Source organism: Poecilia latipinna, unplaced genomic scaffold, assembly GCF_001443285.1.
Source record: "Poecilia latipinna isolate Pla-1442-1.1 unplaced genomic scaffold, P_latipinna-1.0 Scaffold1237, whole genome shotgun sequence".
NCBI lineage: Eukaryota > Metazoa > Chordata > Actinopteri > Cyprinodontiformes > Poeciliidae > Poecilia > Poecilia latipinna.
In genome coordinates, this window is record NW_015113853.1 from 162,371 (window position 1) to 175,516 (window position 13,146).

Consider the following 13,146-nt stretch of genomic DNA (forward strand, 5'->3'; position numbering starts at 1 on the left):
TGCCTGGAGTTTTGATTAAAACATGTTTTTAATTCAGTGGGCAGAAAATCCTTTTACTCCAGTAAAAGTAGAAATACTTCATAATAAAATTAAGTAAATGTAAAAAGTACAGCGTAGTAAAAATACTCCTAAAAGTACTTTTTGTTTTCAAAAAAGTTACTCAAGTAACTGGGTAAATGTAACTAACTACTGCCCAACTCTGTATTTAACACCCTGAAATTGGGTCTCTGTCTCTTTAAGAAGCTCCTGCTCTTCCTGATGGAACAATGCTTGTGTTTCATTTTTACTTTTTAAAATAATTTTTACATAAATCTTTTTTTTTTTTTAGTTTGTCATGAACCAAAACGCTTCATTTAACCTGTTAATTTAACTAATTTATGGTTCTAAAAGTGAATTAGCTCATAGAAATGTCCTTATATTTACTGTTTCTGTCCCTCTGAGCTATTTTTAGGCATTTTTCGTTGCATAACCCAGAATTAATCCTGCACATTTTGCTCATGAACAAACTAAAATACTCCACAGCTGTTGCCTTCAGGTCTGTTTTCACCACCTTAAATAAAAATAAGGAATCAGGTCACCTGAATCTACTGAGCTACGCTGAGAGCATCATGAGTCAGGGAGGCTGCAGGCCTCCACGGCGTCCAAACAAACTGCAGCATCATCTCAGAATCATGGAAAAATCCCAAAACATGAAGCTGCCCGCGGACATGTGTGGAAATAAGGATGCATTTACCCTTTTCTCACATTTTAAGCACTATGTCACACAAATAAAACATAAATAAATTAACTATAACATGCATGAAATGTAAATTTAAACGAGAAGAAAACGCGAATGGGGAGATGTCTGTGAGATCCCGCAACGGTAATCCGAGCTAAACGCAGCAGATGAACGCAGAAACGCTCCAGTCTGAAGAAAACCTGCTTTTTTTTTTTGCTTTTTTTTTTAACTCCAGTTTTCAGTTTTTACTCACGTTGCACGAAGCGGAACCAGAACCTCGGATAATTTTACTGATTCAGGGAGATTCCTTCAGTTAAAATAATAAAAATGTATAAAAACAAGCCGAGTCTAATCCTCTATCAACGCAGCTCAGGCGCGGCGCGTCTCCGCCTGACGGACGGGTGGATGAACGGTTGGATGGATGGTTGGACGGTTGGATGGATGGATGCCTCTTACCGTCCTTCAGCGCCGCGGGTGCAGCAGGGAGGGGTCCTGATGCTGCTGAGGATGAAGATGAGGATGAAGGCTGAACGGTCTGGATCGGTTCAACCTCCCACACCGAGCTGCTGCCTCATGCCGCCTTCAGGAGCCGCTCGGGATTTGTAGTGATTATTGTTGAACGAAGCGGCAATGAGGCGTTCAAATGCTACATCGTAGTAGTTGTGTTTAAATATTAACGCTAATTTAAGCAGATTTTTAAAATTATTATTAAAGTGAAAGATTTGGGTCAAAGGTATTAATGCATATTTGTAAAAACGTCAGAAGTGGGGAACGTAGCTAAAGTAAAGGTATCGATACTTTAACATTTTTTTATGCAAGTAAAAGTGAAACATACTCAAGTAAGAGTAAAAAACTATCAGTAACAAAACATTAACATTTAGAAATTACACCATCAGAATCTAAATTTATGTGGAATTCGTTTATATTTTAAGAACCAAGATGAAAAAAAAAGTTAATAAAACAATTTAAAAAGCAAATAAAGTTATTAAATTTACCTTTGGGATCTATAAAGTGTTTTTGAATTGAATTAATTGAAGTTACTCACAATGGGTAGTGATAAGTAAAAGTACAGCATAGTGAAATACTTCTTATTGAGTAGTTTTTACCCTAAGCACTCTGAAAAACACAAATAGCAGATATTTCATGATAAACATTCAAATTAACCAATAAATTAATCTTTTCTAAGTGAAATGGTCCAGAAGTTTTGTTTTTGCAGCTTTTCTGACTCATTTTGTGCTAAAATTATCTACATAACAGGCGAGAAAATGACCTGTTTAAGAAACTATAAAAAGGTTGATTCACTCCAAAAGGGTTTATTGTTGCTTAAAACCTCTGAAAATGTTTCTTTTTTCTCTTCTTGCTTTGTGGCTGCAGACAAAAAAAAAACTTGCAAAAGACTAAATTAAGTGGCTTTAATTGAAATAATGTGCATACCAGCAATAATCAATCATAAACATTACAGAATAAGTAAATAAAAATAAAAAAAAACATAAAAAGATATTACTACAAAAATAAGTATATGCATATTTATTATTAGTTTTAGTATTATGTTGATAGATATATTTTATTTATAAAAATAAATAAATTTCAAAAATACTTTGATTCCAAAGGGAAATTAAATGTAATTCATATTAATTGAAACTTTTTCATAGAGTTTTCGTAAATGGTGAAGCTGTTGACATGAGAGATCGCCTGTAGCAGTCTGTATTACAGTGCATCTGAAGACGCCTCTGACTGAAGACAGTGTATTTTCTAAGACAGAACCACTTTGGTTTCTGGAGTAAGTTCAGGTTTTGGAGTTTTAAATGAAAAGAAAAGTCATTTATATCATAAACTATTTTTAAAAATAATTCTCAAACTGAAAGTTGACAGTTGAAAGCATAGTTCCTATGGTGGATTATTTCACTTATAATATTTTTACTTGTTACAAGTGAAATAATCTGTCAGTGGAAATCAAACTTTTTCATCAGTATGGAGCAACTACTGACTTAAAACGAGCTCATATATGTTTAAAAGTCACTTGTAAGTTTTGTCTTATATAAAGTCTTCTATTATGTCTTCAGAAGAAATAAGGCAAAAAATGCTTAGACTGTTTTTGCACTCAGAATTTGGTGACGGTTTGTTGCAAATGCAGCCATTTCCAAATCGAACGCTTTATTTTTGTCTGTTTTTCAGAAGTTTTGGCATTTATTGGCTGTTTCTAGTTAATGCTGTGTTCTGCACTTCATAAATATTTGGGAAGATTAATTTTCAGCTGGAACTTGTAAGGAAGTTATATGTTGAAGTGAAAACTGTTTCTGTTTTTTACCCAATGGCAGCAGTAAACAGCAGTCTGTGACGTTTATTTAAAAAAATAAACATCACACATGATTTAGTTTAATTCAACCTCGCACCTTTTAGACTTAAAACTAAAATAATATTTACATTAAATCTGTCTAAATCCTATGTGTTTATAGTTGTATATTGAAGGTAAATGAGGCTGAAAATAAAAAGGAGTGACTTAGAAAAAACATTTTGAATTAATGCAGAGTCGTCAGTAAACCCAGAGGAACAAAAAACCCAAATAGACTCAGAAAAGTCTGTCTAAATGTTTTATGGACTCTTTGCTCTCTTGTCTCTTTGTTCCTGAAATAACATGGAGAATAATTCTCTTTGATGCAGAAAATGTTTGTTTTAGGAAAATAACCTTCATCCTCTGAGTCTATAATTAGACCTTTTATAATAGAGGGATAAACTTCAGTGGGATGAGGGTCTTTACACAAAAACATAATTCTGCAGATTTGCCTAAATTTAAAAAAAGGTGAACTTTGTCCTGTTAACTTGTTCTTAAATTTAACTTGTCACAAATCTGGAGAATAAGCTCAATCTGACGGTTTCAGTGCTGATAACTCATCTACTGCAGCAGTAAACACAGAACTAATGGAGTCTGGTTTCATTAGTGTCTGCAGATTAGTTCAGCTTTCACTCAGATCCTCTACTGACCGAAAAAACCCAGCAGAGTGACTCAGTCCGGCCCTCTGCATCCAAAAGAATTAATATTTTAGCATAAATAATGTCAACCTAAAACTCTAAAATCCTTTTTTATTAATAATTAATATATATAGCACTTTAACATAGCTTCCTCTAAATAGTATGGTGGTATAGCACTTTAGCATTAGCTTCCACTAAATGCCATCTTCATTAGCGTCCACTGACTACATTTTTGGCATAGAACGTTAGTGTTAGCGTTAGCTTGCACAAAATAATACACTGGTGTAGTGCTTTATCATTAACTTCCACTAAATACTAGGCTGTGTTAACGTTTCTGAAACTAGTATTTGGTTAGTTCTTTAGAGTTAGCACCTCTAACAGTGCTAACTCTAACTAGCACCACTAACTGCAAGTTAGCGGTGCTAACTCTAAATGACAAACTGTGCTACATAGCAAACAACATGTTCTTTAAAAATGGACTAAATATGAATAAAAAGCAGCCAAAATTATAAACAACCGGAAATCCTGGAAAACTGCAGGTTAAAATCTGATTTAACCCTCTAATTGTCCCAGAATATGGAGCCTAGGGGATAAATCAACACGCATGATTTCAGCAAAGTCTTCTTCAGGCTCCTGTCATTACGACACGGTGCTCTCTGCTGACCTCCTGTTTTCTTAATGTCTGTGCAATAAGCCAGTTAATGAATCTGAGCTCCTTCACAGCTGCTGAAGCAGCATCGCCGCCGAAGCCTGTTGGTCTCCTCTAAAGGTCATGCAGCTCCTACGGCCGGCCCGCCACGCCTTTTTTCTCCCCTCAGCCTCTCAGCAATGCCAGGCCTCCTCATCTTCTCTCCCCTCCCTCCGTTGCCACTTTACATCATCCCTTTAAATCCCTCATGCACGCAGCAGCTGGACGTAGTATATTTTTCCTCCAGTAGCAGCAGATTAATGCATTTTCTGGGAAACGTTCCCGGTCTGCTTCGTCTCTGAATGTCACAACTGAAGGTCAAAAGTTTTCTCATTTTTTATATGGAAATTATGTTAAACATTTATAGATTTTGTTTGTTTCTGGTTTTTAACCACTCTGTAGTAAATACAAAATGCAGCTTTCTAATCTCTGAAGCTCTTCAAACCAACATGGCTCCATTAAATAACAAAAAGATTTTTTGTGATGAAGTTTCTCCAGTGCCTAATTACCACCAGACCGATATAATGAAGAAATAATTAAGTAAAACACATCTGATAACTTGCAGTCAGCTATAAAATGTCAAAAAATAACACAATAGTTGCACTAACCTTAAACCACTAATTATGAACTTTAGTGCTGCTAATGCTAAAGCTCTACATCAACAGCAGAAACTAATGCTAACTTCAACCATGTTGTCACCCTGGACAGGTCACCAGTCTGTTACAGGGGAACACAGAGACACACAACCATGCACACACACACCTAGGGACAATTTAGACAGACCAATTAACCTGACAGTCATGTTTTTGGACTGTGGGAGGAAACTGGAGTACCCAGAGAAAACACATGCACAGGGAGAACATGCAAACTCCATGCAAAAAGACCAGGGCTGGGAAATGAACCCAGAGCCTTCTTGCTGCAAGGCAGCAGCTCTACCAACTGCGCCACTGTGCAGCCCCATGTTGATACCCAGCATATGTCATAGCATATCGCCCCCATCAGGGCTAAATTAGTCATTACACAGCAACCTGTTGAGCAACAGAGTCAATGTTGCTCAGTCTGCTGCTAATTTTGCCTAGTAGATTTTAAGCTGTTTTAAACTGAAAGCAGTGCATTATGGGAACCAAATAAAACAAATCAGGTGAATTTTTGCATGTGTTTGTTTAATTAACACCGGGCTGTTTCTTCATGTCAGTGTTGTATTTTTCTGTGTAGCTCACATTTGGTGCACAATCACCATTTGCTCAGTTGAAAAATAATAATCGGAAAATAATAGCATAAATATAATCATCCAGCTGCTTGAAGAAGATAAAACTTCAACAAAGATGTCAAACTTTATTCAACTGAAAGCTGTGGACTAAATTAGCAGTTCCAAATTAATTCAAGGGAAGCTAACTTGTTTTGAAAGTTAGCAAAACCGCTAAAGCACTAAACAAAAATCCAGCTCACCTGTTAGCATAACAGCTGTTTCGTTCAAATTTAAAAAAGCTCTGTGAATACACTCTTACAGTCTTTCCAAAACGTGATGGACTGACTCTGAAAGGAAAGTCTGAATCGACGAATCTTCATTGAACAGCAAAGGAAACAGGGAGTGAGATATTTGCTGTTGCCTGCATGGAGCATTTTTCTTACCACTTATGCCTGCAGCCTCTCATCTTTCTGGCATAGTTCACATTACAACCATTAAACACTCAGAAGTCATGCATTAGTCTGTCTGGTGTGGATGGAAGAACCTGAAACAGGAGGGGCAACATCTTCAGGAACAACCCCGGCTGCATGAGAAGAACGGGGCAGATCAATAAACACCGCTGAATTTTAAACCAGGACACACAGGCAACGCCCACAATCAATAACGTGTCTGAGTTTTTACTACTATCTAAAATACATTTTAGATATATTGAATTATGACTAGTCAGAACAAAAAGCGAGATAAAATTTATTTTATGACTAGTTCAGACTGCACAGTGGTGCAGTTGGTAGAGCTGTTGCCTTGCAGCAAGAAGGTTCTGGGTTCGATTCCTGGCCCCAAGTCTTTCTGCATGGAGTTTGCATGTTCTCCCTGTGCATGGTGGGTTTTCTCTGGGTACTCCAGTTTCCTCCCACAGTCCAAAAACATGACTGTCAGGTCAACTGGCCTCTCCAAATTCTCCCTAGGTGTGTGTGCATGGTTGTGTGTCTCTGTGTTGCCCTGTGACAGACTGGTGACCTGTCCAGGGTGACCTCACCTGGAAGGTTAGCTGGAGATAGGCACCAGCAACCTATCTTTATTGTTGTCATAGCAACTGCCTACCAAGATGGCTGTCAGTTACAAAGAGCCAAGTATTAGAATTATGAAAATACATTTGCTTTATGAAAATATACAATTTTTGAGAAAATTCACGGTTTTTGAGCTTTATTGGGATTTTTTTTATGGCCATATTGAAATGTATGTATTTTGCGAACCACATCATGCGATCAACAACCAGGTGTTACTGCAGGCAGAACAGATGAAAAAGAAGACGACAGGAAGTGGAAGAAGGATGATGGTGCAGCATGTTTTTAATCATCATTCCAGATTTTTAAAAAATTTTTCAAAAACACAAAAATTATATTGATAAAATTGGTTTAAGCCAATCTTCAGTCCTAATCAAATCACGACTCGTGTTTTCATTATGTTTTGATGAGCTACGTAAAATCTGATTAAATCGCCAGAAAGCTGACAGCAACACAAGCTGCATGTGTGAGGTTATCTTCTGCAGGTTTCTGCTTTTCTCAGCACATTGCGATGATTTACTCTGCATCTGAGCGGCTCCTCGGGCAGAAATCAATAGAGGAAGACGACAGCGGGCCAAACATGTGCAGCGTGGGAGAGAAAGTCATAAAAAGCTCTTCTGTTGGTTCAGCAACACAAAATTAAATCTCCCCACTGAGAGAAAATGACATAAAGACCAGACAGAAATGACATTACATGAGTTGTAACAGTTATGCTGTGTCTGCAGTATTACATTATTGTCACTTCTCTATTACTTTTTTTTCTGTGCCCTTTTCCCCTTTAAGGGAATGTTGGAGCTCTTAGAGTGGGATTGTGGGAAAAGACTGGACAGATCACTTTCCAAACGGTTCGACCAAAAACTCCCATCAAGAAGGAACACAAATCGCCTAAAAATCACTTTTATCATTTAATCATTTTGTAGCTGAAGTTATCAACATTTCAACCATTTTGTTCAAATGTTGATTTCAAAGTTTTAGGAAATGGAACTAATTTACTTCAGACCTAAAAAATATTCTTGCATAGCTTGACCACATAAAACTACAGAGACGTTTTTTAGTTTTAGTGATTTTACAAGATATAAGAGTTGGTGGTTAACATCAGTCCATCGACTTCTGTCTGTATTCATAAAATAATAAATATCCTTAAACAAACTGCAGAGCAATGAGCAGTTGGTGGTGGTTAAAAATGAAATGGCTGAAGTTCAAAACATACAAAACATGGCAACTGATTTTGCTTAAAGTATGTGCTAAGATAAAATAAGAAATGTAAAGAAAACACAGAGCTGACCCTAATACACACCACGGTTACTAGGCAACAGAAAGAGGGGGAGGAGCTGTCAGTTACGGGTTGCTATGGTAACCACCAAGAGCAGCATAGCAGAACCAGTAAGTTGTCAAGAGGAAACAAGTTTTTGACAAAACAAAATGAATTTGAAGAATAAATAAATTTTGACAAACTTCAAATTTTTTAACTGTTTAATATTGCAAAACAGTGATTATTTTGCAATACTAATATTATTAAAATAAACACCAGCTGTTACATATGTACATTAATCCCTCAGATGTGTTTTCAGATGATATTTGTACACCAGATCTTTGCAGTGTTAATGGCCCCTGTTCCCCTGAGGGTCTCTGATTCCACCCGGTTCTGCTTCACCAGATATCAATCCACAGAGCCGCTCCACTGGACCTCTATTAATCGCGCCGTGTGGGTGACAGCTTCATTCATCCTCCTCTTCCTCCTCTCTTGGGGAGAAAGGAGATCTTTTATGTAGCCTGGCTGTCTGTGTGCCTCTTCGTTCAGCGAGGAAACAGTGATGTCACCAGCCAAGAACCAATCACAGACCTCAACTGATGAACTGACCAAAGGCTCAGCCATGGTGTGTAGTCAAAGTCCGAGGTTAGGCCACGCCCCTTTAGTATGCTCAAAAACTCACCATTTGACCAAATTTTAATGCCCTATCCCTTAAGATCATTCGGACCAGATTTGAAGCCGATCGATCCGAGCCTCAAGGAGGAATTGGATCAAATGTGGAGGCTACATACGGCCAAAACAGGGTCAGTAATTCAAATTCAATCCAAGATGGCCGACTTCCTGTTTGTTGTACAGCAATGGTTCCCAAACTTTTCAGCCTGTGACCCCAGAATAACACTGCCAAAGGCTAGCAACCACCTAAATATATAAAATGTTTTCCCTCTACTTATTTAAAAATAAATATGAATAATCTTAAGATCAACTAAAATCTGTATTAGTATACAGTTTATAATGAAACATTTAAGGATATTTATGTAAATATTGCCCCTTTTGGCCCCAAGGCATCAGGAGTCACATCACTATGATTCTGAAAATCATTCACAACAGCCCTGTTAGTGTTTTTCTGCCTCTCCGGGGGGCCCTGACCCCTTTAAGAGCCCCTAGAGCAGAGTATAGTACCAAAGAGTTTTGGATAGACATTGGGAATTGAACCAGCTCAGGTAGCAATATATGACCATAGTGGAAAACATATGATGTGACATAAAGTTCATCCAAGTCATGAAGATGGGAAACAGTTTGATTGAAAAGCCTCAAAAACTGCGGCCATCTTGAAAAATGATTTATTTTTAGCATATAAGCTCCATTTTTATGGACATTGGTGTGCTGATTAAATTGATAGTGGTTTCAGCTGATATAACTCTAGTCAGAAAAATGCAATAAGGATATTGTAAACTAAATAATCTCTTTATATTCTATGCAATAAGCTGATAACACACCTGCTGCTGTTAAATCCTGCTTTTCATCACATTCTTAGTAAATTTAAATCAACTGCTGACAGAACCACCAAAAATCTTTTATTTTCCTACCTGACAGAAACATGCAGTAGTTTTTAGATTTTACAGTATTTTGTTTTATTTGTTAGTATCTAAATTTATAAACTTCTTGATTTTGATTTACACTTTCCATCTGACAATTAATTTATCACAACTTTGGTGTATAAATCCACACATTGTTCATAATTCTGCAGCATTTGTCCGACACTCCCATCATTTGATCATCTGCATGTTTCTTCTGATTATAATTAGAGGTGTCATCTTGATTTTACACATAATTACAGAAACAGTCCACATGAAAAGGAGCCCAGTAAAAATGAGTGAAAAGCCTTAGAACATAATCTCTCAGTATATTTTAGATGCATGTGCCTTAGGATAAACAAAATATGCTTGTGTTTCAAAATAAGAGAAAACATCTTTTTTTAAACTGGATATAAACAAAGAGAATGTATGAATTAATAGAAAACAAATATGTAAAACATTAATAAATAATGAAAAAAAAACACTTCTGCATTTCATGAAATTGTGTATTTCCAGGTGACTATGATTTAGAGCAAATTCATTTTTTTCATGTGAATGTTCTTCATATTAATTGATAAGTGGATTTTCATGTTCCTGTCTGCAGTTTCTTTTCACTTTCTCTGATCTCCAGGTGAAAACAAATGAAAACAGTTTGACTGTTTAAAAAAACCAATGAAGTCAGAAAATATCATAAATAATCAACTGATTTAATTTAGAAAACATGCATGAAAAATCAAAGATAAACCAATGTTGTGTTAAGTGGGTGTGATCAGTTAGTGGTTTCCTCCCTCTCTGCTCTTTGTATCTGGATTTGTCGGCCATGTTGGCGGCGCTGCCCCCACCAGCCGCTGCATTAGTATTCATGGCACGGCGTCGGGAGAAACGGAGTGTGGCGGCAGAAACGGAGGCCGCTCTCCACAAGGTAAACACAAACGAGCTCGGGGGATTTAAACCCCGTCTGAACCACATCTGAGGACTGACCTTTCAGATTAAAAGCTCTTCCTGATGGCTTCTCCACGCTGACCTTTCAGAAATGTTTCTCTGCCAAGCATTCAGAAACACTCCCTGAGTTATTTTAAATCAACATCAATAAGAGCAACTCACAGCAGGAAAAATGATAAAATAGATTCCTTCACTGCAAAAACACAAAATCTTACCAAAACTATTAACTAGCAGGGCCGGTCCAAGGGATATCCGAGTTAAGAGGCTGCTTAACTCTTAAATCAAATGAAAAATGCTGATTAATTCATTTTTACAAAGCAGCAGAAATGTGTTTTAGACAAAACTCCACTCATATTCTGTCCATCCAGACTGATCACAACCCACACACACACAGCTTTACACACCAGGACGTCCTGCTGCCGTTCAGAGCTTCTGCAAAATGATCGATGAACTGAATCTGACCTTTGACCTGAGGAGAAAACTGAGCGGTGTGTCTGTTCCTGAACAGCTGCAGCTCCTTATTCAGGTCGCAGACAGACAGGTCGACGTTCCAGGAAAGCAGACCTGATGCAGAGGAAAAAACAAACACAAATACATAGCGGTTATATTCACATTTCAGGTTGGAGGCATAAATCTGTATATTTTTGAGTTCCAGTATTTTTTTTATTAAAAAAATAATGAGCTAAAAAGTACATCTCCAATATTTAAAAAAATAAAAAATACTGAAATCTGAAAATAGTCTGTGGGTCATATTGCTTTTCCGACTTGAAATGCAAAATAATTTTTGTTGTAATTGTTTTTTTTATTTTACTTAAATAGTTATTTTATCATTATCATAATATTGCTAGGTCTGTCATGGTAACAAACTTTGTTGGATGATAACTTGTCTCAGAAGTTATTGTGATAAATGAGACCATTTTCAAGTAATATAACAAGAAAGTTATGATGTTGCTGCTGAAATGTGCTATACAAATAAAATTTGAATGATTGATTGAATGCATTCTCAAAGATAAATAAACTTTCAAGTCTAATGTAACCCTGAACTTGGAAGACATTTTAAATATCCAAACAAGTAAAATGAATAATAAAGTCTCTGTAAACACAATTATTCTTCAAAAAAGGGCTAATTGAGACCAAAACACCAGACTGAAAACTTTTCATCCAATTTTTGGTAGAAAGAGGGAAAAGAGAAAAACAATAACTGATGCAAATGTAAATTATTAATAGTTTAATTTATCATGCAATTCATTGATTTATTACTTATTGCGACCTGTCTAAATATCACCCACATGAAAGTTCCAGGGGCCACAAAATGGCCCTCGACCCACACTTTGAACACGCCAGTCAGAGTAAAGCGGTTCGGTTTTCTCTGTCTCACCTCCTGTGATCTGACTCCGCGCCGCTTCCAGGTGATATTCTGTGGAAATCTCTCCGATCGCGATCAGCACCCGGTAGTTTCTGTTCCGGACCGCCGGGACGCCGATCCGGTCCTGTTCTGCCCGCTCCGCAGAGCCTGAGGTCTCCATGGTAACAGCGCCAGCAGTGGACGCCGAGCTCTCCTCCATCTCCATGACAACTGCATCCGGAGCGAGCACCATGACGGTGCAGGATGGGCTCTGGGCGTGGCAAAGGCTCTGATTGGATGGGCGTGGATGTGGCTATGTTACGTCATGGCTTCTGATTGGATGGATTTCAGGAATAATTTTGGTCATATTTCATGCGGGGCAGCAGGAGGAGGCGATGCAGAGATATTTCTAAATTTGAAAACGAGTCGATTGGAGATGATCCGTCTCGTTTTTCATGTTCAAACCTCGGAAATAAAACCGGTCCGCAGATCAGAGCCGCTCCGGTTCTGTCAGTGTCACTGTGAGCCAGGCAGCGCGTTTTCTGACGGACCTTTGTTCTCTAACAGAGACGCTTCTGTTTAAGAGATCCGCGCTGACAAAGAGAGATCCTCTTATTTTAGCCTTCATTTGCATAAACTGCAGCACAAAAGCTGCAAGTCGGCCATTAAGATGACAATAAGTGCGCGCACGTGACTGTAATGAGACAAACAGTGAGACACGGAGTGGTACCGGTTCATCCAGTTCACACGAAAACCCACAGATTATTTATTATTATTATTATTATTATTATTATTATTATTATTATTATTGTTGTTGTTGTTGTTGTTGTTGTTGTTGTTGTTGTTGTTGTTTAGTTGGATTCAATTCAATTATTCCAATCCAGGTCAATTCAGTTAAATTATTAAATCAAATTTAATTAGTTCATTTCTATTCAACTCATTTCAATTTAATTTCGTTCAGTTCAGTTCATTTTAGTGTCATTTAGATTCCAATACGGAGCCATTTGATCAAAGCACAGCAGAGCTGAATTTATCTAATGGAGGAGCAGCAGTAAGGCAGTGACTGGAGCATCCGACAGTCATTCACACCAGAGACTGAAGCTGCTACAAAGGTTGTGTTATAGATGCATTGTTACCTTTTATTGGAGGTTTTCTTACAATTTTGAATCAAATAGAGAAAGGCCTCCCCACAGAATAATGCTGCCACCACCATGTTTAACTGTGAGCATGGAACAAAGAAGCTTGTCTGTCTTCTGCTATAATGTTGGAGGTTCAACCTGAAGTAATAAATCAATTAAATAATTAGCCTTGACACAGAATTCTCTTGTTGATTTTATTTAAAAAAAAAAAAAAAAAAAAAAAACAAAAAAAAAAAAAAAAAAACACCCCAAAAAAAAACACTAG

The 13,146-nt window shown here is 37.3% G+C and overlaps 1 protein-coding gene across 2 annotated transcripts in view; it reads right to left on the bottom strand.

Annotated features, from left to right (window-relative positions):
- Positions 1-12,010, bottom strand: part of map1aa (microtubule-associated protein 1Aa) — a 35,341-nt gene extending 23,331 nt beyond the window's left edge. The window contains exons 1-2 of one of the 2 annotated variants that reach the window (XM_015054206.1): positions 11,776-12,010; positions 10,860-10,961 (exon numbers count right to left, since the gene is read on the bottom strand). In XM_015054206.1, the coding sequence (XP_014909692.1) occupies positions 10,860-10,961; positions 11,776-11,995 (322 nt within the window). In that variant the 5' untranslated portion in view covers positions 11,996-12,010. Of the gene's footprint in view, positions 1-1,174; positions 1,282-10,859; positions 10,962-11,775 lie in introns of those variants that run through there. The other variant, XM_015054207.1, reaches the window with a different exon arrangement.
- Between the last annotated feature and the right edge of the window lie 1,136 nt (positions 12,011-13,146).